Raw genomic sequence first — 25,019 nt, 5'->3', positions numbered from 1 at the left:
GTCAGGCAGTGAGGAAACAATAGTGAACAAGATAGACATGGAAAAGTTCATCTTCTAGAACAAATGAGGCTGAAGCAATAACCAAAGAAATGAAAACAATATACTGCTGAAGAATGGAGAAAGGAAGAAAAGAAGGAAGAGGAGGAGGAAGGGGAAGGAAAAATAAATGTACAATTTTGTCTTCTGGCCAAATTTAATACAAAGACATTCTGGTAGAATTTTCGAACTTGAGAGAAACAGTATCCTTATAAGCCTTCAGAGTGGAAGTCAAGTTACCTACAATTTAAAAAACTGTTTTAATGCTTAATATTAAACATTTAGGCAATGTTTAACTACCATTACAGGTGGACAAGGATGACATTAATTCAGCATTCCTACATGCTATAGAGGGAACATAAATTGCTATAATTGTCTAGAAATAAATTTCACAATTCTACCTCCAGGAATATAGCCTGAAAATGGTTGGTTATAGAAAAATAACAAATGAGGTAAAGGTTTACATAAAAGTGTACAAGGGTGCTCATCACAGCATTTAAAACAGCAAATTGAAAAAACCTACATGGGAAACAGTCCAGGACAAAACAAATCACATTTTGGCCATTTAGTGGAATTCTACACACACATCAAAAGCTGCTGCTTTCAAATATTTTATTACAAGTCAAAATGCTTACAATTCAAAATTAAATGAAAACAAAGAGCACAGTCTCAATTTTGCTCTTAAAAAAAAAAAAAAACACAGGGACTTCCCTGGTGGTCCAGTGGTTAAGAACCTGCCTTCCAATGCAGGGGACGTGGATCAATCCCCGGTTGGGGAACCAAGAACCCATATGTCATGGGACAACTAAACCCACGCATCGCAACTAGAGAAGCCCACAGTTTCTGGTTCTTTGCATGTCTGGTAACTTTTGATTCGATTGTGAATTTTATGCTTTGGGTGCTGGATTTTGCTATACTCCTTTAAATAGTGCTTGACTTTGTTCTGGTGTACAGTTAAGTTTCTTGAAATCAGTTGGATCCTCCAAGGCTTGCTTTTGTGCTCTGTTGGAATGGGTCCAGAACAGCCTTTAATTTAAGGTTAATTGAGCCCTATTACCAGGGCATTACCTTTTTAATGCCCTGTGCATACTCTGGCAAGTGAGAACACAGACATTCCCAACCTGGATGAGTTCCAGCTCACCATTTTTCCAGCACGGTTCTTTCTCTGGCCTCAGGTGATTTCCTCTCATGCATGTGCAGATCAGTACTCAGCCGACTCAAGGGGACCCCTCTGCATATCTCCAGTGTTTTCTATGCCACTTCCTCCTGTAAGCCCCACAAATTATAGCTGCCTTGGCCCCTTCAAACTTCTCTATCTTCTCAACTCAGTGAGATCACTGGGCTCTATTTGGGTTCCCCACTCCTGCTCTGCAGCCCAAAAACTACCTCCAGATAATAAAGTGGGGCAACCACAGGGGCTCCTTAGATTTGCTTCCCTTCTTTCAGTGATCACATTCCTGTGTTTGTCTGTTATTTCATATATTGCCTGGTATTCTAATTGCTTAAGGCAGCAACGGAGAAGGCGATGGCACCCCACTCCAGTACTCTTGCCTGGAAAATCCCATGGATGGAGGAGCCTGGTAGGCTGCAATCCATGGGGTTGCTAAGAGTCGGACACGACTGAGCGACTTCCCTTTCACTTTTCACTTTCATGCATTGGAGAAGGAAATGGCAACCCACTCCAGTGTTCTTGCCTGGAGAATCCCAGGGACAGGGGAGCCTGGTGGGCTGCCGTCTATGGGGTCGCACAGAGTCGGACACGACTGAAGTGACTTAGCATAGCATAGCAAGGCAGCAAGGTAAAATCAGTCCTTGTTATTCCAAACAATGCTGGACAGAATAAATATGGTAAAAATATAGTATATCAACTGTTGATTTTACTATTTCCTAAAGCCTTTGTCTTAGTTTTCATCCAGCCCTCTTTTTTAAAAAAAAAATCTATTTTTTCTTGGAATTTGCTCCACTCTCAATTTTTCACTACACTCTTTTAATTCTACTTCTCTGATTATGATTTATTCTTGAATCCTCAAATACAGGCAAGTTTCCAAAGTCCTGTGCTTGCCACATTTCCTTCTCCATCTGTGCAGGATAGTACCATGTGTAATTTCAACAAGCCCCACAGTTTCATTCGTGACCTCTTTTGCTGCTGACTCTTAACACAAGAGAAGCACCATATGTAACTGGCCTTGGACTTCTTCATTCATGAATAGAACACACACACCAGAAAGCAGAATACAAAATGCAAAAGCTCAACTACATCTTGAAATTTGAGTTTATATATGTACATTTATATGTATGTAACCACACACACACACAAAAAGTTAATTCAATGTTAAGAATAATTGTTTTATGAATATTTTTTATTCTATATATTTTCTGTATTTTCATTATACATCTACATACACAAACACTATATTTACAATGAGAAGTTTATTTTCTAAATTCCCATTTCTACATCACAGCTCCTGCTGTTTTATAGGCTAGCATCTCAAGCCAATATTTCCCCAAATCATATATCTTTCACCTAGGACCTGCCTGTCCCCCTCTGTTCTATTTAATGGGACAAGTCCTCCCATAAACTTCAAAGTCATTTCAACTTGTTCCTCTACCTCCACATCAATTCCCCCAGTCAAAGGTTCCAATGAAACAATATTACCACAGAAGGCTCTAGACTAATGATCTCAAGCAGTACTGAACACCTAGCAGAACGAAAACCCCCCTTAAGGTAAGTCAGAAATAGGGGAGAAAGCTGCCAAGAGAAAGCAATTCCCTTGGCACAGAACCAGACTGTGCCTGAGGTGAGGAGGTAGATTTTGAGAAGACCAAAGTTGGACAGTAAGCCCGGGGGGAAAAACTACTAAGCAGGCTGATGGTCAAGAGACTGAGAACTTCATGAGCCTGTAGTTTGACTGGCACCTACAGACGAAAACAGGAGAAACAAGAGGTGAGATAAAGCTTCAAATAGCACTTTGGCATAAAGTGCTTTTGCTGCCAAAACTGGTGTTAAATGTTGGTTAGGTGAGTAATACACAGGATCAACTTTTTACCATCTGATTAGCCATCTTTGAACAATATGGTTGTAACTTTTTATTTTAATGATCTCTTAAAACTAAGTAATAAATGAACAAGGTACAGAACTCTTAGGTCAAAAAATAGTTTAAATGAACTTTGAGGATGTTATGCCAAGTGAAATAAGCCAACTGCAGAAAGACAAATACTTTATGACTCTACTTTTATGAGGTATCCAAAGTAGTCAAAGTCATAGAAAAAACAAAAGTAGAATGGTAACAGCTAAGGATCAAGGTGAAGAGGAAATAGGTAGGAAATTTTAGAGTCATTTACTGGGTACGAAAGGCTCTGGAGGCTGGGCGCACAACCATGTATATATACCTAACAGTAAATCCTGAACTGCACACTTAAAATGGTGAAGATGGCAACATTTATGCTTGTGTATTTTGCGGCAATTTAAATTTTTTTAAATTTAAAAGTCACAAAATAATAATGGGAGAGTGTTTCCCATTATGTCACTCACTCACTCTCAAAGAGGAAAAAAAAAATGTATACACACACACACATATTTTTCTGTCCCTATATATATATATATGTATATTTTCTATCCTTCTAGAGATATCCTATATAAGTCTGTATGTACACGCCTTAAAAAATACACACATGGAAAGGACAGCAAACTACATATAGTGTTCATGCACCTTGGTCTCTGCATTTAATGTATCTTAGAGATATTTCTAAAGGAGTGCACATAGAACTTCTGAGAGCTACTACTAATTCATTGTATGACTATAACCATTAGTTATTCTACCAGCTCCCCACTGATGGGTAAATAGGTTTTGTCCAAAATTTTGCTGTTATAAACACAGCAGTGAATATGTTCATACTATTTCATCCCCATATATACAAACGTGTATGTTTATGTGTGTACTTACAAGCATAGAAGGGAATTGCTAAAACAAAGGTATGTGCTTAATGACTATACACTTTAAAAAATTATTATTAAAGTATAGCATACATTCAGAAAAATATACAAATCCTAGATCTATAGCTTGATGAATTTTCCCAATGTAAACACAACTGTGTAACCAGCACCCACATCAAGATACAGGACATTACAAGCCCTCAAAGCCCTTCTTGTGTCCTTTTCAGTGAGCTCCATCAAGGGTAACACTACCCTGATTTATAACACCATAGATTAATTGTGTCTGCTTTTGAACTTTTGTGTCTAGCTCTTTCACTCAATCGGAGAAGGCAACGGCACCCCACTCCAGTACTCTTGCCTGGAAAACCCCATGGACGGAGGAGCCTGGTGGGCTGCAGTCCATGGGGTCGCTAAGAGCCGGACACGACTGAGCGACTTCACTTTCACTTTTCACGTTCATGCATTGGAGGAAGAAATGGCAACCCACTCCAGTGTTCTTGCCTGGAGAATCCCAGGGATGGGGGAGCCTGGTGGGCTGCCATCTTTGGGGTCACACAGAGTCGGACACGACTGAAGCAATTTAGCAGCAGCAGCAGCAGCTTCCACTCAATAATATGTTCGTGAGAATCATTTATATGATGTGTGAATCGTAACTCATTCATTCCTTTTTTTTTTTTTTTTTTGCTGGGCTACACGGCATGTGGGATCTTAATTCCCAGACCAGGGATCAAACCCATGCCACCTGCATTGGAAGCATGGAATCTTAACCACTGAACTGCCAAGAAAGTCCTATAATTCATTCATTCTTGCTCTCTGCAATATTTCATTGTTTAATGTATCACAACTTATCCATACTACTCTTGAGATATGTGCATTCTTAATTTTAATGGATACCATCTTCTCTCCATAGTTTAGAATCCTGTTACTATATGGAAGTAGCTATTCCCCTACATGTTAGCTAAATTAAACATTTTTCTCTTTGCCAATCATATTTATTAAAAATGCTTTCAATATACTTTGTTTGCTTTTCTCTTATCATGACTGAACCTGGAAATTATTTCCTGTTTAAAAACTGTTTTTACTTTCAATCATCTTTGAACGTCCTGTGCATGCATGCTCAGTTGCTAAGTCGTGTCTGACTCTGTGACTCTGTGGACTATAGTCCGCCAGGCTCCTCTGTCTATGGGATTTTCCAAGCAAGAATATTGGAGTGGGTTGCCATTTGCTTCTCCAGGGGACCTTCCTGATCCAGGGATAGAACCCGCATCTCCTGCATCTTCTACATTGGCAGGCAGATACTTTACCACCTGGGAAGCCCCTGAATGTCCTGTGTCTACTTGTCTATTGAGTTGTTGGCCTTTTTTGTATTGATTTAAATAATGGACTCCCAGTTTTCTGAAAGAAAATTAGCTTCTTAAATCTCAACATTCAAAAAACTAAAATTATGGCATCTGGTTCTGTTACTTCATGGCAAATAGATGGTGTAACAATGGAAACAGTGACAGACGTTATTTTCTTGGGCTCCAAAATCAGTGCGGATGGTGACTGCAGCTATGAAATTAAAGGACACTTGCTCCTTGGAAGAAAAGCTATGACCAACCTAGACAGGGTATTAAAAAGCAGAGACATTACATGGCTGACAAAGGTCCATATAGTCAAAGTTATGTTTTTTTCCAATAGTCATGAGTAGATGTGAGAATTGGACCATAAAGAAGGCTGAGCACCGAAGAAATGATCCTTTCGAACTGTGGTGTTGGAGGAGACTCTTGAGAGTCCCTTGAACTGCAAGAAGATCAAACCAGTCAATTCTAAAGGAAATTAGTCCTGAATATTCATTGGAAGGACTGATGCTGAAGCTGAGGCTCTGATACTTTGGCCACCTGATGCGAAAAGCCGACTCACTGGAAAAAACCATGACACTGGGAAAGACAGAAGGCAGGACGACAAGGGGACAGCAGAGGATGAGATGGTTGGATGGCATCACTGACTCAATGGACATGGGTCTGAGCAAACTCCAGGAGATGGTGAGGAACAGGAAAGCCTGGTGTGCTGCAGTCCATGGGATCACCAAGAGTCGGCACAACTAGGCAAATGAACGACAACAAGTTCCTTAAATATGATGCGTGGCAAGTTTTTTCCCAGTATGTCTTTGGAGTTCTAATTTTGTTTATGTTAGTTATTGCCATGCACAGGTTTTGTCTGTCTTTATGCAAACTCATCAACTTTTTTTCTTTATAAACTTTCTTCTTTTTTTTCTTTCTGGTGTTTCACAACACTCAGGGCAAATGGAACTCTCATATTTTGCTGGTGGATATAAGCTGGTAGAGTCACTCTGGAAAACTGTTTGGCAATATATACTAAAATTAAACACACACATATCCTATGACCCAGCATTTCCTCTCAGTTCCAACGGAAAATGAGCACTTGTGCTCTCCCCACAAACATGCATAAGAATGTTCTCAGCAGTTTTACCCCCAAAAATATAAACAACCAAAATTTCTATCAACAGTAGAATAAAGTGTGACATATTAACACAAAATAATTCAACACAACATTAAAAAAGAACTATTACTAAAATGGAAGTAGCTATTCCCCTACATGTTAGCTAAATCAATCAAACTTTTTTCTCTTCACCAATCATACATATTAAAAATGCTTTCATTATGTTGCTATGTGCAACATAAATAAATGCCATACATAATGTTAAGCAAGAGAAACTAGACCCAAAAGACTTACCATATGATTCAATTTATGTGAAGACCAAAACCAGGCAAAACTAATCTATGGACAAAGGTCAGAATAGTGGTTATCACTAGAGGAGGTCGTATTGACTAGGAAGAACATAAGAGAATTTCTAAGTGTTGGAGATAGCCTACATCTTGATCAAGGCAGTGAGTACTCTGTGTATACATACATAAAAATTTGTTGAGTTGATCCCTTAAATATGTGTACTTTCCTGTGAATTGCATTCCAATAAAAGTTTCTCTTTTTCATTAAATAAAAATAATGTTTATTTTCCGAGAGGCAGGAAGACCAAGTTGTTTGTGGTTTTGTTACTGTTGTTTAGTTGTTAAGTCATGTCTGACTTTTTGCGATCCCATGGACAGTAGCCCACCAGGACCCCCTGTCCATGGGATTTCCCAGGCAAGAAACTGGAGTGGGTTACCATTTCCTTCTCCAAGGTTTTTCTCTTTTAAAGTGACATCACAAGCTAGCTTTTTTTTTTTTCCCCGAATGGCTACTCAGTTTGAGTGAAGTCACTCAGTCATGTCCGACTCTTTGCGACCCCGTGGACTAGCCCCCCAGGCTCCTCCGTCCATGGGATTCTCCAGGCAAGAATACTGGAGTGGGTTGCCATCTCCTTCTCCAGGGGATCTTCCCGACCCAGGGATCGAACCCAGGTCTCCCGCATTGCAGGCAGATGCTTTACCGTCTGAACTGAAGGGTTTAGAGGCCATCAAATGGACACAACCTATAAAGGCAATTTTGATGGTTTTACATAGAAATGACCTCTAATGGGAGAGAACACAAATGGGAACTATTTGAGATACATTTCTATGTAAAATGTAGTTTGCACATAATTCAACATTTTAACTGAGCACTCTGCAACCAAGACCAAATATCAATCGTCTCTTGAGGTTTTCTACTATGTACCAACATCAAATCTACATAGGAACAAATGTTACTCCTGCTTTTCTCTTCTGTATCAAATGTCCTGAAGCCTTTGTGTCTCTCTGGAGAGAGGCCGAGTTTGTGAAGGCACATTCCAGTATAAACATCATCGATGGGGTAGAGAAGGACCCGGTCAGTCACATTGTACAGTCTCAGGGCCAGGTGGCCGGAGTAGAGGAATCCGCCTCCTCCTGCATAAGGTGGGTAGACGCCAGCGTAAACAACTTCCAGGATGTGGTACACCCAATACGATTTATTGAAAATTTGTTTTCATCTTTATCACATTTGACATTTCTACAAATAAGGCTACTTCAGTCCTCTCAACTCTATCCAGTGTAATGTGTCTACTCTGGTGCTCTTAATTACTTCTGCTTTAACACAGACTCTAATAGCATTAATCCCTTCTTCATGAACACTGGCTTTTCCATAATTTTTGTGAAAAATTCCACTTTTGTCCTTTCATATGAATTTTAGAATCAAGTTTTGAAAATCTTGTTTGAGATATTATTATTACATTGGGTTTACAGATTATATTTTATGAACTTCAAGATACCTTCAATATGAAACTAACACGACACTATAAATCAAGTATACTCCAATAAAAATTTTTCTAAAAAGATACAATTATTTTATGTAGCACTAAAAAAAGAAAGACATTGCCCAGCTATGGCCTAATGCTGATGATTTTTATGTCTATTGTTAAATTACTTTTTTTTCTTCAAAAATTCTGTTAGGAAGATATGCAATACCTCTAGAAGTCTATAAAACATTATTGAGAAAAACAAAAAACAAAAGACGGTCAAAACACATGGAGAGATAATATTCATGAACTAGAAGACTCATTGGTATAAAGATTTCAGTTGCACCTAAACTTACCATTGTGGAATCTTACAAGCTGATTTTAAAAGGTATACGCAAATGCAAGGAGCCCAAAATAACCAAGAATTATCTATTGCATATCAAGATTTATCAAACTAGAGTAGTAATTCTCAAACTTTTTTTTAGTCTTATACTCTTACAAGTTATTGAGACTCTAAAGAGCTTTAGTTTATGGGAGTTTATCTTTTACCTTTGAAACTAAACAGAAAATTCATTTTAAAATAAGAAGCTTATCACATGCTAACAGAAATAAATTTATGAAAAACGACTGTTTTCCAAAACATTTAGTGAGAAGAGTGGCACTCTTTTACATTTTCATAAATCTCTTCAACATCTAGCTTAACAGGAGATGGCTGGATTCTCAAATCTGCTCCTTTATTCATTCAACTTCAATATCACACGTCACATTCTCTGGAAAACCTACTGTGCACTCATGAGACAGTTGAGTGAATAAAGCAAATAACATCTTATTATTACTATGAAAACAGTTTTGACCTCAGAGACCCCTTAAAGGGTCTCAGGGACTCTACATGGTCCCAGGAGAGCTACTGAAATAGACTACTTAATGCAATGGCATTTTGGCATAAGGACAGACGAAATAGAGAAATGGAATAGGAGGGCCCAGACAAATCCTTGTCTATACAACCAGCTGACTCACGAGCAAAGTGACTCTACAGAGCAGGGGAGAGCGGACATTTTAAAAAGCAGTGCCACAATAATACTGGGTTGGCCAAAAACCTTGTTCGGGTTTTTCTGTACAATGTAATGGGAAAAGCCCAAACACTTTGGTCAACCCAACAGTAATTGGATATTTATATAGGAAAAGAACTAAATTGATCCCTATCTTACACCATTAAAAAAATCCCACATAGACTGTTGATCTGTGGATAGCAAAACCTAACGGAAAACAATAGCAAATATATCTTCATCATCTGGATACAAAAAGTTCTAATTATAAAGGAAAAGACTGACGTACTTAACTATATTAAAATTGAGAATTTGTTAATCCAAAAATACCTTTAAGAAAACGAAAAGGTAAGGCAAGCCACGAGTGGAAGATGATATCTGCAATATAGGTATCCGAAAATACACACACACACACAAATAAGAAAAAGACAGAACAGCAGATAGGAAAATGGGCAAATGATTTTAATGAGTCCTTCAAAAAGATGATGGTCAATAAATAAACGAAAGGCTCCTCAATCACAGTAGTAATCAGGGGAATGCAAATTAAAACCAACAAGGAGTGTTAAATAGTACAACCACTTTGGGAAACTATTCTGTAGTTTCTAATCAAATTAAATGCCTGCCTGATGACCCAAAATCCACTCCTCAATATATACTCAAGAGAAATGAGTATGTATATATAGAAAGATGTGCATGAGAATGTTCATAGCAGCTTAATTCACAATAGCCAAACTTAGAAACAACAGTCAATAAAAAAAATGATAATCATAAAATGGGACTGCTGCTGCTGCTGCTAAGTCACTTCAGTTGTGTTCCACTCTGTGCGACCCCATAGACAGCAGCCCACCAGGTTCCCCCGTCCCTGGATTCTCCAGGCAAGAACACTGGAGTGGGTTGCCATTTCCTTCTCCAATGCATGAATGTGAAAAGTGAAAGTGAAGTCGCTCAGTCGTGTCCGGCTCTTAGCGACCCCAAGGACTGCAGCCTACCAGGCTCCTCCGTCCATGGGATTTTCCAGGCAAGAGTACTGGGGTGGGTTGCCATTGCCTTCTCCGAAAATGAGACTAAGCAATGAAAAATGGGACTAAGCAACTGATAAAACCAACAACTTGGATAAACTGCAATAAACATTATTATGCTGGGCAAAAGAAGTCTGACACAAAGGAGTGCATACTGTTATGAGCCCATTGACATGAAGTTCAAGAACAGGCAAAACAAATTTGTACCAGTAGAAGTCAAAACAGTTTTATCAAAATACAGATTCTGTATTTTGCAAAGGAGTATGAGAGAACTTTCTGGAGTGATGGAAATGCTCTATATTTGCATGTGAATATGGTACATGCATATGTAAAATATTCTTCAAGGTGTACATTTAAAATTTTTGCAACTTATTGGATATGACATATACCTCAGAGTACACACAAAAATCCATTATATATAAACCAGAATGGTTAACTGAACAGATTGACAATTCCAAGGCTTGGCAAAGACGTGGAATAATAGGAATTCTCATACACTGCTGATAGAAATCTAAACTGGTGCAACTCATCGAAAAAAAAGAGCAAAATAATCAACTGTGATGTATCTGTATAAGAGAACATTCCATAATAATGAACCAACTACAGCTCCATCACACACAGATGAATCTCACAAAATAATGTTGAGTGAAAACAGCCAGAATAAAGTATACAAAATAAATGGTTCCATTTATATAAGGTTGAAAAAGCAGGCAAAACTAAACTACCAAATTTGGGTGCAATATTAGGTAGAAAAGTAAGAAAGTGATTATGATATGATATCGTAAGAGTCAGGGCAGAGGGCTTCCCTGATGGCTCAGTAGTAAAGAACCTGCCTACCAATGCAGGAGACACAGGTTCAATCCTTGGTCTAGGAAGACCCCACATGCCTTAGAGCAACTAAGCCCATGCATCACAACTACTGAGCCTGCACTCTAGAGCCCACAAGCTGCATCACTGAAGCCCACACACCCTAGAGCCAGTGCTCTGCAACAAGAAAAGCCACCACAATGAGAGGCCCACAGACCACAATGAAGAGTAACCCTGTTCTCTGCAACTAGAGAAAAGCCCATACAGCAATGAAGAGGCAGCACAGCTAAAAACAAATAAATAAAATTTTATATATATATATATATATATATATATATATATAGTCAGGACAGAAATCACTCCAGTGAAGGAGCAGAAGTATAGTTCATAAGCAGGAATTTTAAGGAGGGCTTTCTGTGATGCTGACAATTGTCTACTTAGTGACCTGAATGTTTGTTACAAGGCTTATGCTTTTTAATCACTACGTCAAAGAAAGATGCACAGACCAATGACTTTTCTGTATGTATTAGAACAAAACTGAAAAGGTTACAAATCAGAAAAAAAAAAAAAGATTTTAAAAAGTCAGCTGGACTCGGTAACTGATGGGGTTTGCTGGGGGAAGAGAGGAATAAAGAGACAGCCAAGGGAAACTGCCAGATTTCTGACTTGCACACCAGTTTGGGTGGGGATGCTTTTCACTGAGATAAGGAAACAGCATTTTCAAGGGAAAGATATGAATTAAAGCTTGAACACAGTGAATTTATAGTACCTTTGAGACATCCAGGCAGAGATGTCCAGTGGGCAATTAGATATGCCGATCTCGAGCTCAAAGGAGAGGTCCAGGTGAGAGAGAAATTTTGTATTCACCTGTCAGGGAAATCATGGACAGGGAGATGACTGTCTAGGGAAAGAAGACTGACAAGAAGGTGTGGGGCTGATCCTGGGTATGCCAACATTTAACGGGCAGGTCCAGGAGGATAAGCCAGTAAAAAAGAACAAAAAAACTGAGAAGGACCCAAGTGGTGGGAGGACTATCAAGAGTGTGTGGTGAACCATTAAGCAAAGGAAGAGAATGCCTCCTGAGTACTCAGTCACTCACTGCAGGTTGGTGCATAGTGAAGAAAGCATATGGGTTATGTGCAAAACTCAGCGAGCCAGTTTTTACTCCACCTCTCTCTGGCTGATTGGGGAAAAGCAACAACCAAGAGAAAACCAATGCTTCTGAGAATGGTTCTAAGTTTTCATGTTGTCTTTAGAAGTGGGAAACGAAGGCCCCTCTCACTCTTCTCCCTGCTTCTCAGGAAGGAAGAAGATAAGATTGGAGAGCGTTAGGTCTGCACCACTGGGCAGAATCGGTATGAAAAGGTCAGCACACAGGTGCAAGCTCACTTTTACGTGTCTTCATGTGACTGAAATGGCATGAGACGCCTTCAAGAGAGGACTTCTGCTACTCCAAGGGAGAGCCAGGGCTAAACCTACTACTTGGGCAGAAAAGGCCAGAGGCAGGAGGCCAAGGCCAGATCAGCAGTCAGCCGGGGCAAATGGGCTCTCTCTGGTTACAAGGCCCTGAGCACTGATAGGAATGAGTCAGGCCAGCTTTGCCCACATCACAGGAGAAAGATCTAGCTGCGCTCAAAAACTGGGGAGATGGAGGGCATCCATCTCACGGCCTGGGTCAGTTTCAAACAAATGAAGCTAAACTAAATCGAGAAAAACAGCAACTCCACATAGAAGCAGTGGGGCACATTGGAGTCTTCCGTCTTGGGGTTTGGGGCTCAAGTCCTAGTCAAGGATAAGAGGCAAAGTTTGGGGGTTTTTATTGCCAATACAAATCCTTAATATAAATCTCTGCCTTAGGAGCCCCATAATTTGAAAACTGTGGCTGTGGACTGGAGAGAATTCTAATATTCCTGGATCCCACCAGAATACCATCCTAAAATTTCTCAATTTCTAGTACCACATCAATCACATACAAAACAAAACACAATGGGCATCTAGGTTAAATGTGCATGAGATTAGCAACTCCAGAAGAAGCAGAAAGCCAAAACAGGTTTGTTCCCTGATAAAAAGATTTTAGTGGAGGCTCTCTCCTTCCCAAATTCACCTATAAAGTCAGTACAACTCTAATCAAAATTTCAATGCAATTTTTTTAGACCTTATCAAAATAAATTTTAAAATTCACCTGAAACAATAAATGCATGATAATAGCCAAGAAAAAACTGAAAATGAGCATATTTGCTCTGCTGCTGCTGCTAAGTCACTTCAGTCGTGTCCGACTCTGTGCGACCCCATAGACGGCAGCCCACCAGGCATCCCCGCTCTATCTAGTATCAAACTGTAGTATATAAAGCTGCAGGGGGAAGGAGGACTGTGTAATAGAATTCTGCAGAAACATACACAAACACACCACGGGGATCGACCAGCAAATCCAGAGGCCCTTCGTATATAAAGAAATTCTTGCAGCATTTCAAACATGGACAAGTCAATAAGTGAAATTAGGAAAAGCTTGTCAATTTAGAAAAAAGATCTCTACTCCACATCAGACAAAAAGTAAATTCCACATAAACCAAAGGAGTAAATATGATATGAAAAAACAAATTTCAAACACATGAGAGTTAAAAAAAAAAATCTTGGGATGGTAGAGATTTTGTTAAACAAGATTAAAGGAAAAAAAAAACTCAAAAGCTACAAAGAAGTCAAAGATGGGACCACATAAAAAGTTTAAAGTTCTATATGAATAAAAACACCATAAATGAAATTAAAAGACAAGTGAGAAGACACTAGTTGAAAAAATATGTGTAATGCATACAACAAAGGATTAACTACTGTATATCTGAAGAATTCCTGCTAATCAATAAGAAAAAAAAAAGACAACCCTGAAGGGAAAAAAATGGTCAAAGACATGAACAGGCAATATCCAGAAGGAATATGAATGCCCATTAACATGTCTGCACAAAAGTTAGGTTACAGACTCATCTAAAGTCTGATAAGCTACATTTTAGATGATTAAGAAATTAATTTTTTCAATACTGAAAGAAATTATAAATATACATTCCTCTGATGTCAGAATGAGAAATGCCCTTATAAACTTAAAACCTAACAAAAACTTAAAGAAAAATAAATTTTATATACTTTAAAAAACCCCCAGTACTGCAAAAATTAATGAAATAGAAAATGGCAAAAATATTAACAAATATAATAAATTATTCATATACTTTAAATATAGAAAGCATTCTCTAAATCAATATAGAAATTCTTAGATCTATACAAGCAAGACTAGAGAATAAATGCAAACAGTTAAAACAATGTGAAAACCATGAAACCTTGCTTGTACTTGTGGGGGGAAAGGAAGTCAAAACAATGAGATGACATTTTTCACACATGAAATTGATAAAGGTGTAAAAAAATGAGAATGGCCAATACTGGCGGAGGTACAGGGCACCTGATGTTCTCCTATTTACCTTACAGGTGGAATTTTTAATGACATGAGAAAAGAGTTGTGACTTGTTAAATGAGGAAAAAAGATATAAAATACATACAGTATGATCTCAACCATATTTTAAAATAACAGCTAAGTTTTATGGACACTTACTTCTCTGCCAGACACTGAGCTAAGACTGTCTACAGGTTATTGGTGCACTGGTGCACTTCATATTTACAATAATCTTGAGTTAGACACTTTATTATCCTCATTTTATGGAGAGACTGTGACGAGAGAGATCAAATCACGGAGCCAAGGTTTCAACCCAGATACATCTGCTCTAGCCTGTGATTGTAACTACTAGTACAATGGACAGGAGGAAATAAATCAAACTCCTAAGAGTTGAATATACTCCTCTCACTTCCTATTTTGTCATGGATGTTCCATTACTTTACTTCTAAATATAATGCTGCTTTCAAAAGGTCAATAATCACACAACAGTAACAACAGCATCCTTGAAATGCTGACAGTTTCAGGTGCTAATGACAAAAGAAACTTTATAGATCATAATCCAGGGGATTTAAAACAATTTTTTAAAGCAAAGGAATGCTTTTCTAAGTGAAATTTTATATGGACCTACAATATGAGAAACAAAGCAGCATTTTATTCTATTAGTGTATTTGAAAAGTTCAAATTTATAATATTTACAGTGAAATTCTTCTGATGAACTCAAACTCTAAGTTCTGGAAGACCGGGACAAATCTGTTTTGTTTATTGCACAGTATTAAAAACAAAAACAAACAAACAAAAAACCTGATTCACAGAGATTAGCAGTTACAAATAAGTCTTTGTCATTCTTTTAAAAACAGCACATTACTGCTATCTAAGGATTTATTACACCTGTCCAGAAGTCCAAGTAGAAAAATTCTAAGTTAAATCTCTAATAATATCAATAAGAATATGTGGTAACCACAAATATTTTGGTAGAAAGAAAAATATGAAGCTTAAAATATATACTAATCTGACATCAAGACATTATATATACAAAGCAGTTACTGCCCAATGCAATGAGAGCTGTCTATAGGAGCAAATTTGCCCCTATAATCTTACATGAACAAATAAGCACTGGTCTGAATTTTTAAAAGAACAATATAAACAAAGCTACAATTCTTCCAATCAACAGAATTTTTAGAAATTCAAGGACATGCACAAGGAAAGCAAGAAATGTCATTATGAGAATTGTTACCTGGCTGTTGGCATTATGGATAATTTTAGTTTTTTTCTTTTTGTTTATTTTCCCTCAAACATCCTAAACACATTGCCTTTTCTTTTTTTTTATGTTCCATCTAAAAATAGTTATAAATCATAGGAATTTGCAAAAAACTATACAGGAAGGTCCCAAGGACCCTTCACCTAACTTCCTTCAATGGTAATATCTTACATACTTCTAGTGCAAGATCACAAGGAAACTGACTGTGGTACAATCCACAGAGTTTATTAATATTTTCACCACTTTCACATTCATGTGTGTTTTCTATGCAATTTCATCACATTTGACACCTGTAGCTTTGAGTAACAACAGTTGAGATACAGAACTGTTTCCTCCCTACAAAGCTCCCTCATACTGCCTCCTAACCCTAACCCTCCCCTATTCCTAACTCCTGGCAACAACTATTCTTCATCTCTAGAATTTTGTTATCTCAATAATGTTATATAAATGCAACTGTATAGAATGTAACCTTCAAAGACTTTTTTTTTTAACCTAGATAATCTGGCAGTACAAATCAGCAGTCTTTAATTTGTTAAAATTTAGCATGATATAACATTTGAATGTGTATCAATGTTTCAAGTGAAGTGGAAATAAGCTCAGTCCTGCCCAACTCTTTGCGACCCCATGGACTGTAGTCTGCCAGACTCTGTCCATGGAATTCTCAAGGCCAGAATACTGGAGTGGGAAACCGTTCCCTTCTCCAGGGGATTTTCCCAAAACAGGGATCGAACTCAGGTCTCCCGCATTGCAGGTGGAAATAGGTGGATTCTTTACTGTCTGAGCCACCAGGGAAGTCCAAGAATACTGGAGTGGGTAGCCTATCCCTTCTCAAGCAGATCCCCAACCCAGGCATAAAACGGGGGTCTCCTGCATTGCAGGAGATTCTTTAGCAGCTGAGCTACCAGGGAAGCCCTGGGTAACAATGTTTACAGTGTTTTAAAGTTTACAATGGTAAAAATGTGACTCAAATGCTTATGAAATCTATGTTGTACTACCATAAAACTAGGATTCTGGGGAATGAATTCTTTAAATTAATAATCTGGTAAAAATCTAGTGCAATCTAGTACAAACACATTACAGAAGAGAAGCCCATGGCACAGTGCTTCTAAGTCTTATCTATGTTTACAAGAACACGTGGATTACAAGAATGCCTGGCTGTGCATTTTTCTGGCCAGCCTCTAGATTCCAGTCCTTTCCTGACCCAGGTAAGTTTCTGTTACGTGAGAATATGACTGTTTGCTTCCCTCCACAGAATGGTCACCATTTTTGCCTTTCCGCATATTTAGAATTCTTTCAAATCAGCCAGGAAATGAATCTCTCTCGAATTCTTGGTTCTGGAGATTTACCTCCACCACACCCCAGGCCCAACTCTCTAGTCTCTAAGTCCTTATGAATCAACACCTCTCTCAGAAAGGACTATCCCACCCTAGTACAAATTCAAAATAACTCTTTTCCCCTCCCCTCTCTCTATACCTCCAGGTACCTAGATCCACCTGATGATTCTCCTCTCAGCTATTCTGTCAGGTCTTCCTGATCCTCACCCCACTAGAAATCTGTTCACTAACTAGGTGTGACAAAAGCCCTATCTTTACAAGTTTAGGCTTAGAAAGCAAACACTCCAAGGAGTTACTTCTTGAACATCATGCCTTCATAGTAATGTCCTTGCTTTTCCAAAAAGATCACTCTCAATAAGTAAAAGCTAAAACACGAAACTAGACAGAGATGAAAAACAAAGAAAAAAGCATAGATGTGTGTCTATTTTGTAAAATTTGGCTCATATTGGTATTACTGTATCACTATCAGATCAAATGAAATTTAAAGTAGAGGTAAAGAGGGACTTCCTTGATAGTCCAGTTAAAACTGAGCTCCCACTGCAGGAGTACCAGTTTGATTCCTGAAAACTGGAATCAAAGTGTGAAACTAAGATCCCACAAGCTGCAGAGCAAAAAAATTAAAAATAAAGTAGTGGTAAAGAGCCAGACTGCCTGGGTAAAAATGTGATCTCTGCCACTGTATTTTCTAAAGCAAGTTTCATTTACCTTCTGTGTACTTCAATCTTCTCATCTGTAAAATGGTGATAAAAATGCCTCACAGGACAGTTTCAAGAATTAAATAACATATGTAAAGCATTCAGAACAGTGCCTAGCACACAGTAAACATTATCCAAGTATTAACAATTATCTCTAACACATGGCAATCCAGCTTCACCTCTTTGTGACATCTATTCCGCTTACACTCTGATGTTCATACTGCTCCTGAAACAATGGTCACATAAGAATCTGTGTTTTATTTATTAAATTCATCTTGATCAAAACTAACTAGCACAACAAATTTTCTCTTACATAGAAGCAGTTACTATTCACATTCCGCCAAACATGAATGTAAGCACTTAAAAGTATAGTGGTGATGGAAAGAATGCTAGCAAAGAGGAAAGTACAGATCACAACACAGAATATGGCAGCTTTATGTTTAAAAAACTGGGAGACTAATGTCATATTTATGCTTGTATACACATAAGATGGCTCTATAAAGTTTCATGTCTGATTAAGGAAAGGGAGAAGTACAAGCCTGGGAGAAGGATTATGAAAGGGGTGATTCATTGTATATACTTTAGTATCTTTCAAATTTGAAGCAGTGAATATATTATTTATGTGTGTGTTAGCTGCTCTGTCATGTTTGACTCTTTGCAACCCCACCGACTGTAGCCCACCAGGCTCCTCTGTCCATGGAATTCTTCAGGCAAGAATATTGGAGTGGATTGTCATTCCCTTCTCCACAGGATCTTCCCAACCCAGAGATCAAACCTGGGTGTCCTGCACTGCAGGCAGATTCTTTACCGTCTGGGCCACCAGGGAAGCCCGTATTATCTGTATAAGAATCTACTTTTTAAAATGGAGGTGGTAGGTGGTGGTCCCTCTAAACAAGTTCTCTGGAAGCTGGTCTTCTAGTCCCAAGCTGCACTAACTCTGTTACCCTGGGCAAGTCATTTAACCTGTGAGTATAGCTGGACCAAGCTAGGGGCAGCAAAGATTTCTAGGTTCTAATCTAATTTCAAAAATGTATCTCAAAGAGGAGGGTAGTAAATAGATGGTACTATCTTTAAGATATGAGGGGGTACTAGTTCAACATTTTGCAAAGTAAGGCAACTTTTTGAGAACATGAACTGTCAAGCTTATTAATCTTTCAAGATTATTTCTGTCTTAAATAAAAGCTCTTCTTAGAAGGGGTCTAATGCAACTTACAGGAAATACCTTCAAAGAATATTCTGCTCATTATTTTGTGTCTCTCGCCATACCTTTGGAGTTGTTTAAATGGATTTTATTAAGTTCTGTGTGTTTTTTTTAACATGGACCATTTTTAAAAATCTTAACTGAATCTGTTACAATACTGCTTCTGTTTTATGCTTTGGTTTTTTGACCCCTAGGCATGTGGGACTTTGCTCCCTGATCAAGGGATTGAACCCATGTCCCCTGCACTGGAAGGCGAAGTCTTAACCACTAGACTACCAGGGAGATCTCTGGACTTTAAGTTTTTATACTAAAGTCTTTATACTATGCCATGGAGTGAGCAATAAAGTGCATGTGTGCATGCTCAGTTGCTAAGCTGTATCTAACACTTCATGACCTCATGGACTACAGCCCACCAGGCTCCTCTGTCCATGAGATTTTCTAGGCAATAATACTGGGTTGCTATTTTCTTCTCCAAGGGATCTTCCCAACCCAGGGATCGAACCAGCATCTCCTGTCTCCTGCACTGGCAGGATTCTTTAAGACTGAGCCACCTGGGAAGCCCCAGCAATAAAGTACACTAGAACAATTTACACTTAAAATACCTAAATACTACACCTAAAACAAGAAACTTTTACTATTTAAAGGCATTTATGATGAGACACTGCAAAAAAATAATCATTCCACCTCCGGTCAATAACAGCTGTAACTAATTGAATACATACTTTATTCCAAGTTATCATCCATTTATTCATTCCGTGTATGCTTTTTAATCCTACCGTTCATCTGGAAAAGTAGGTTTTAATATCCCCATTTAACAGGAGAAGCAACTATGGCTCCATGAAGATGACAACTAACTTGATGTCACAGTCTAACAAGTGAAGAGCTAGGAGTCCACCAAAAATCTTTGGATCCGAGCTCAGTGCACTAGACAGGGATTAGCTGCCAGGCTGGTGCAGACTTGCAATGACGTTTTTTAGTAATTTAAAAGTAAATGAGGAAAAGTAAAAAGAGAGTAAACTTTTCAACAAAGCTAACTGATTCAATTTAAAGGTCTTTCATGCTGAGATTTGGTTCTAATTATTTGAGTTAAAATATCCTTACTTAAAATGACAGTGACAGTCTTTTGTCTCCTGCATTAGCAGGTGGGTTCTTTACCACTAGGAAGAAGCCTGGCACCTCTCTTGCAGCCTCCCAATTTGGGGGGGGATACTTCTGAAATCCAAAAAAATTTGGTAACTACTTCCTTAGACAATGATGCCTCCCAAAATAACAGAGGACTTCACACACACACCTTAAGACTCTCTCATTAATCTCTATTTTACTTAGATTGGGACACTGAAGGATTGAGAAATGGGAATAAAGTGAGTTTCAGCAATCCAAAATCACATGAGTTAATGTTGGGCTGGGCAGGGAACTTTCCTCAAGATTTGTTTCACTGGTTGATTTTTCTCATTCTTATCTTCAATTCTACTCACTCAAACCTGGGCTCAAACTTTCTCTTCCTAAAATAGGAACAGAAAGTTTGTGACTATATTCTTTACTACTACTGCTAGGTGGCAATCAATACTTAAGTCAAATAAAAAGATCTACTACTTGAGGCCTCCAATAATTTGCTTTTATTTAAAGCCTTTTTCACTTTGACAAAATAAAAACTTTTAATTAGGTTTAGTGTACTACTTCCAAAAGAAAATTGGTCTATAAATCAGACTCAAGCAAATTTCCACATTTCTCTATCTCCACTGTATATATACATATAATGTATATAAATAGATAAATATAGTGTATATATACATATATATACATATGGCTTTACAAGTAGTTTACAAACAAGTTGGTCAAACTAGATAAATTTCTTGAATTTTACTGTACACATGGCAAATTTACTGTATACATAGCTATTTACTTCTCTTATTAGCATACTTCTCTTATTTCTTACCTCCTTTGGTGAGCAAATTTAAAATAGTCTATGTACACAGCTACACAATTAAATATTAGTTTCAGTCACAACATATTAAATTCACATTTAAAATTATAAAGAGATCCAGATTTTTCAGTCTTACACATAAACTTTTAATCTCACTTGATGCTATTTATATTATTTTATGGTGCCTTATTAAAATGAAATCAGAGCACAAAAACCTATATCTCACAGGACACATAACGGAAAATATTTAAAATCTGTACTTACTACATGACTCAAACCCACTCTTTTTGAAGGAGAGCCAATTTTAAGAACTTAAATATACAGTCTGGATAACATAAATCACTCTTTCCATGCCCAAAACTTAACAGATCTAGTAAAATTTATTATAGACTATAATGTATCCAAAAGCTAAAACTGGTAATAATTCTGCTTAAATTTCACATTAATCTAATATCAAAACTTATTTTATTTCTTCTTTTTTCAAATACCTGGTATATACTGCTGCACAGTCTTTTCATTATATATTTATTCAGCTAACTTTGGGTGCAAGGTACTTGAAGTATAAAAGTCCTTCCCAATGGATAGTGAAAATAATATACAAATGTTTACATAAAATACACTCAGCAGTCCTCAAAAGGATATCTGAGAGTCTGTTAGGTCTATTAACTTGGTTCAAAATACCCAACAACAAATGTAAACTTTTTGTTACTTTGTTGTATTTTAACTGTTAACTGGTATCTACGTTTTAAACACATTGTGTCTAATGTAGCAATAATGATAACTATTTTCCCACTAAAAAGTTACAGATGAGAAAGAGTACTTGGCTCACTAAGAACATTAAGGGGAAAAGATCCTCAGCCTGGAGCTTGTAAATAGTAACAAGACAAACTCCAATGCTAGGTTGTTCATATAATCACCAATATGTAGGTCAAAATAACTAGTGAGCTATATACATGACTGTCTGCCTAGCAATTTACAGATCAACAGGAGAACTGCTCAAACGTGACTACCGCCAACAAACTCAAAATATTAGGCATAGCATGTCTCTATTAACAGTGCAACCTGTGTAACCTAGCAATTGTAAAATAATTTCTTTTACTTTTGCTACTTTTTAAAAAGGAACCCTCCTCAAAAAAAAAAAAAGAGCCGTCACTTTAAAGATGTAAATTCCTTTTTTTTTTCAAAGTAATTTGCCTAGGAAAATCTAACGCAGAAAATAAAGTGTAACAGATAAATCAACTACAACATGCTTAAAAACCTAAGATTATCAGTAAAACAAACCAATCCTTTCAGTTTAGCAATCTATGCATTTTTAATCTTCGGTGGGTATTTCATTATAATAACCGACAACGTTTAAAAGTCACCCTTATTCCCCAAACATCGTCATCACACATGACATATTTTACTGAAATTAAGCTGAGACTAGACCCAAACTCAGGCCACCGGGCACCCTGAAATATACGAGGGGGAATCCAAGAAATCAGATATGTTGAGTGCCGGTATCTTCTTCCAGAGTAGGGTCAAATTCGTGTTTGCCCGCAAATGTCACTGTCTCAAGAAGTCTGCAAAATTCCCATCAGCGCTCCAGAGTACAAAGAGGCCTGACCACGGAAACACCTGTCCTAGCACCGGGAAGACATTGGGAAATGCAACCTCCGAGCCCACGCCGGCCGCACAGCCTAGGGCAGCAGCGGCGACCCCGGACGAGGGGTGGACACTGACCCCACGGCTACTTCGAGCAGGGTCCCGCACCCCCGACCCGCCTCCGGGGGCGAGAACCAAGAAATCTGTCAAGCCAGCCGGGACCCACCCTCCGTGAGCCCCACTCGCTCCTTCCCAGCCTCCCCAACTGCTCTCGGTCCGCTCTGGCCTCCCCGGCTGCACTCTGCCACCTCATCCCTCCCTCCTCGTCGCTCTCGCGGCCCCGCCACCTCAGACCTGGAGGCCTGCACTCTGGCCGCCCCCCACCTCGGGCCGCCGCTCTCCCCTGGCCCCGGCCGCGGCCCCCTGCCCGGCTCGCGGCGCCGTCGGTCCCTTCGCGGCCCGGTCCCCGCCACCCCCCCAGGCCCGAGCTCCCGCCGCGCGCTCCCCACCCCCAGCCTCCGCCCTCGCCCCGCTCGGCCGCTCCCGGCCCGCTCCCCCCAGCCGGGCTACCTGGAGGCAAGGGCGGCGGAGCACTTCACCCAGGGCCCCAGGTCGCAGAGGGCCCGGTGCTCGGGGTCCCGCTCCTTCTCCCGCTCCACGTGGTAGGCGTAGATGGAGAGCAGGATCCCGGCGGCGCACACTGCATACCGGGCCACCCGCTCCCAACGCGGCACCGACACTCTCAGCAGGACGGGCGCCGCCATCTTCCCCCCTCCGCCGCCGCCGCCGCCTCCTTCACCGCCGCCGCCGCCGCCGCCGCCGCCTCCCTCCGCCTCCACCTCAGCCGCCGCCGCCCGTCGGGGCCCGACCCAGCCGCTGCCGCTACCGCCACCGCCTCCGCCGCCGCCGCCACCGCCGCCGCCGCCGCCTCGCCCCATTGGCTCGACCGCCTCCTCCGGGCCCCGCCCCCACAGGCGCGCGGCCCAACGGCCCCGAAAGGAGAGAGCCCTGCCGGGCTGTGAAGGCGCGCGCGGGCGCGGAGGGAGGGGGCGGAGCGCGCAACCGCCCGAGAGGCCGGCCGACGGGCGGAGCCAGAGGCGGCGCGGCGCGCGCAGCGGGCGGGGCCAAAGAATGGGCGTGGCCATAGAGTGAAGGGCGGGGCTTTGGGGCGGGAGGGGAGGGGCAAGCAGGGGTGGGGTGGGGCGAGCAGGGGTCGGGTGGGGCCAGTAGGGGTGGGGTGGCGCGGGCGGGTCCTTGTAGGACTGGGTGCGAGGAATAAATTTCAAAGATATCAACGTGTGTGACTGGATAAGCCCTTGGCCCCACCTCCTGGGGGGGCTAATCAATGGCCATACTTTCCGCTATTTTTTATCATCACTTGGTATTTCCTCACCCAATCCAAATTAACCTTGGCCATTGGCCAGAATTCCAGAGCCAAGCTCTAGAGCCACGCTTACGTTCCCTGATGTTCTCCATCACCACCTCCACGCACTTCGTATTCAACAAGTGCAAGCTGAACTATTTTTAAAAATTATTTCTGAATGCCTTGCTTCCCTGTGAGCTGAATTTGAGATGGCTTAACTAAAGAAGTCTGAGAGCCGAGGAATTGATGCTTTTGAACTGTGGTGTTGGAGAAGACTTTTGAGGGTCCCTCAGACAGCAAAGAGATCAAACCAGTCAATCCTAAAGAAAATCAACCCTGAATATTCATTGGAAGGACTGATACTGAAGCTGAAGCTCCAATATTTGGCCTCCTGATTTGAAGAACTGACTCATTGGAAAAGACCCTGATGCTGGGAAAGACTGAAGGCAGGAGAAGAAGGGGATGACAGAGGATGAGATGGTTGGATTGCATCACTGACTCGATGGACACGATTTTGAGAAAGCTCTGGGAGTTTCTGATGGGAAGGGAAGCCTGTGTGCTGCAATCCATGGGGTCCCAGAGAGTCAGACAGGACTGAGCAACCGAACTGAACTGAAAACATAGGAAACAATAGTTCCTACATCAAATGTTGTTGTCAGAATTACATACAAGTTAAGAATTTGAGAACAAGATGGCAGGGGTGGGGGAAGTCGCCAGCATTCATGAGCCACTGAACAACAACAACATAACTTCATGTAATACAGTAAAATATAAAAATGAACTAAAAAATTGGGATGACGAAAAAGCCTATTCAAAACATAAGGAAAGACCAGGAGTAAGAACATAGACAAGTAGGCCATAGAGTATCATATAATAATTAAAACTGAGCCACAAATCTGGCTCTGAGCTTCCTGGTGGCCAAAACTAAAAGAAAAACACATGTATGTTATTCTCACTGTCTCTAAGAAACATATTGTTCTTAGATATTGCTAGCTTTTTCCTGGTTGTAACTGCAAGGAGATCCAACCAGTTTATCCTAAAGGAAATCAGTTCTGAATATTCATTGGGAGGACTGATGTTGAAGCTGAAGCTTCAATACTTTGGCCACCTGATGCAAAGAGCTGACTCATTTGAAAAGACCCTGATGCTGGGAGAGATTGAAGGTGGGAGTAGAAGGCTATGACAGAAGATGA

At 39.9% G+C, this 25,019-nt stretch overlaps 1 protein-coding gene across 2 annotated transcripts in view; it reads right to left on the bottom strand.

Annotated features, from left to right (window-relative positions):
* Nucleotides 1-23,567, bottom strand: part of VKORC1L1 (vitamin K epoxide reductase complex subunit 1 like 1) — a 59,809-nt gene extending 36,242 nt beyond the window's left edge. The window contains exon 1 of one of the 2 annotated variants that reach the window (XM_061401806.1): nucleotides 23,034-23,567. In XM_061401806.1, the coding sequence (XP_061257790.1) occupies nucleotides 23,034-23,401 (368 nt within the window). In that variant the 5' untranslated portion in view covers nucleotides 23,402-23,567. The remainder of the gene's footprint in view (nucleotides 1-23,033) is intronic. The other variant, XM_061401805.1, reaches the window with a different exon arrangement.
* Between the last annotated feature and the right edge of the window lie 1,452 nt (nucleotides 23,568-25,019).

This window comes from Bos javanicus, chromosome 25 (genome assembly GCF_032452875.1).
Source record: "Bos javanicus breed banteng chromosome 25, ARS-OSU_banteng_1.0, whole genome shotgun sequence".
Classification (NCBI taxonomy): Eukaryota; Metazoa; Chordata; class Mammalia; order Artiodactyla; family Bovidae; genus Bos; species Bos javanicus.
This window is presented reverse-complemented; position numbering and strand designations above follow the sequence as displayed.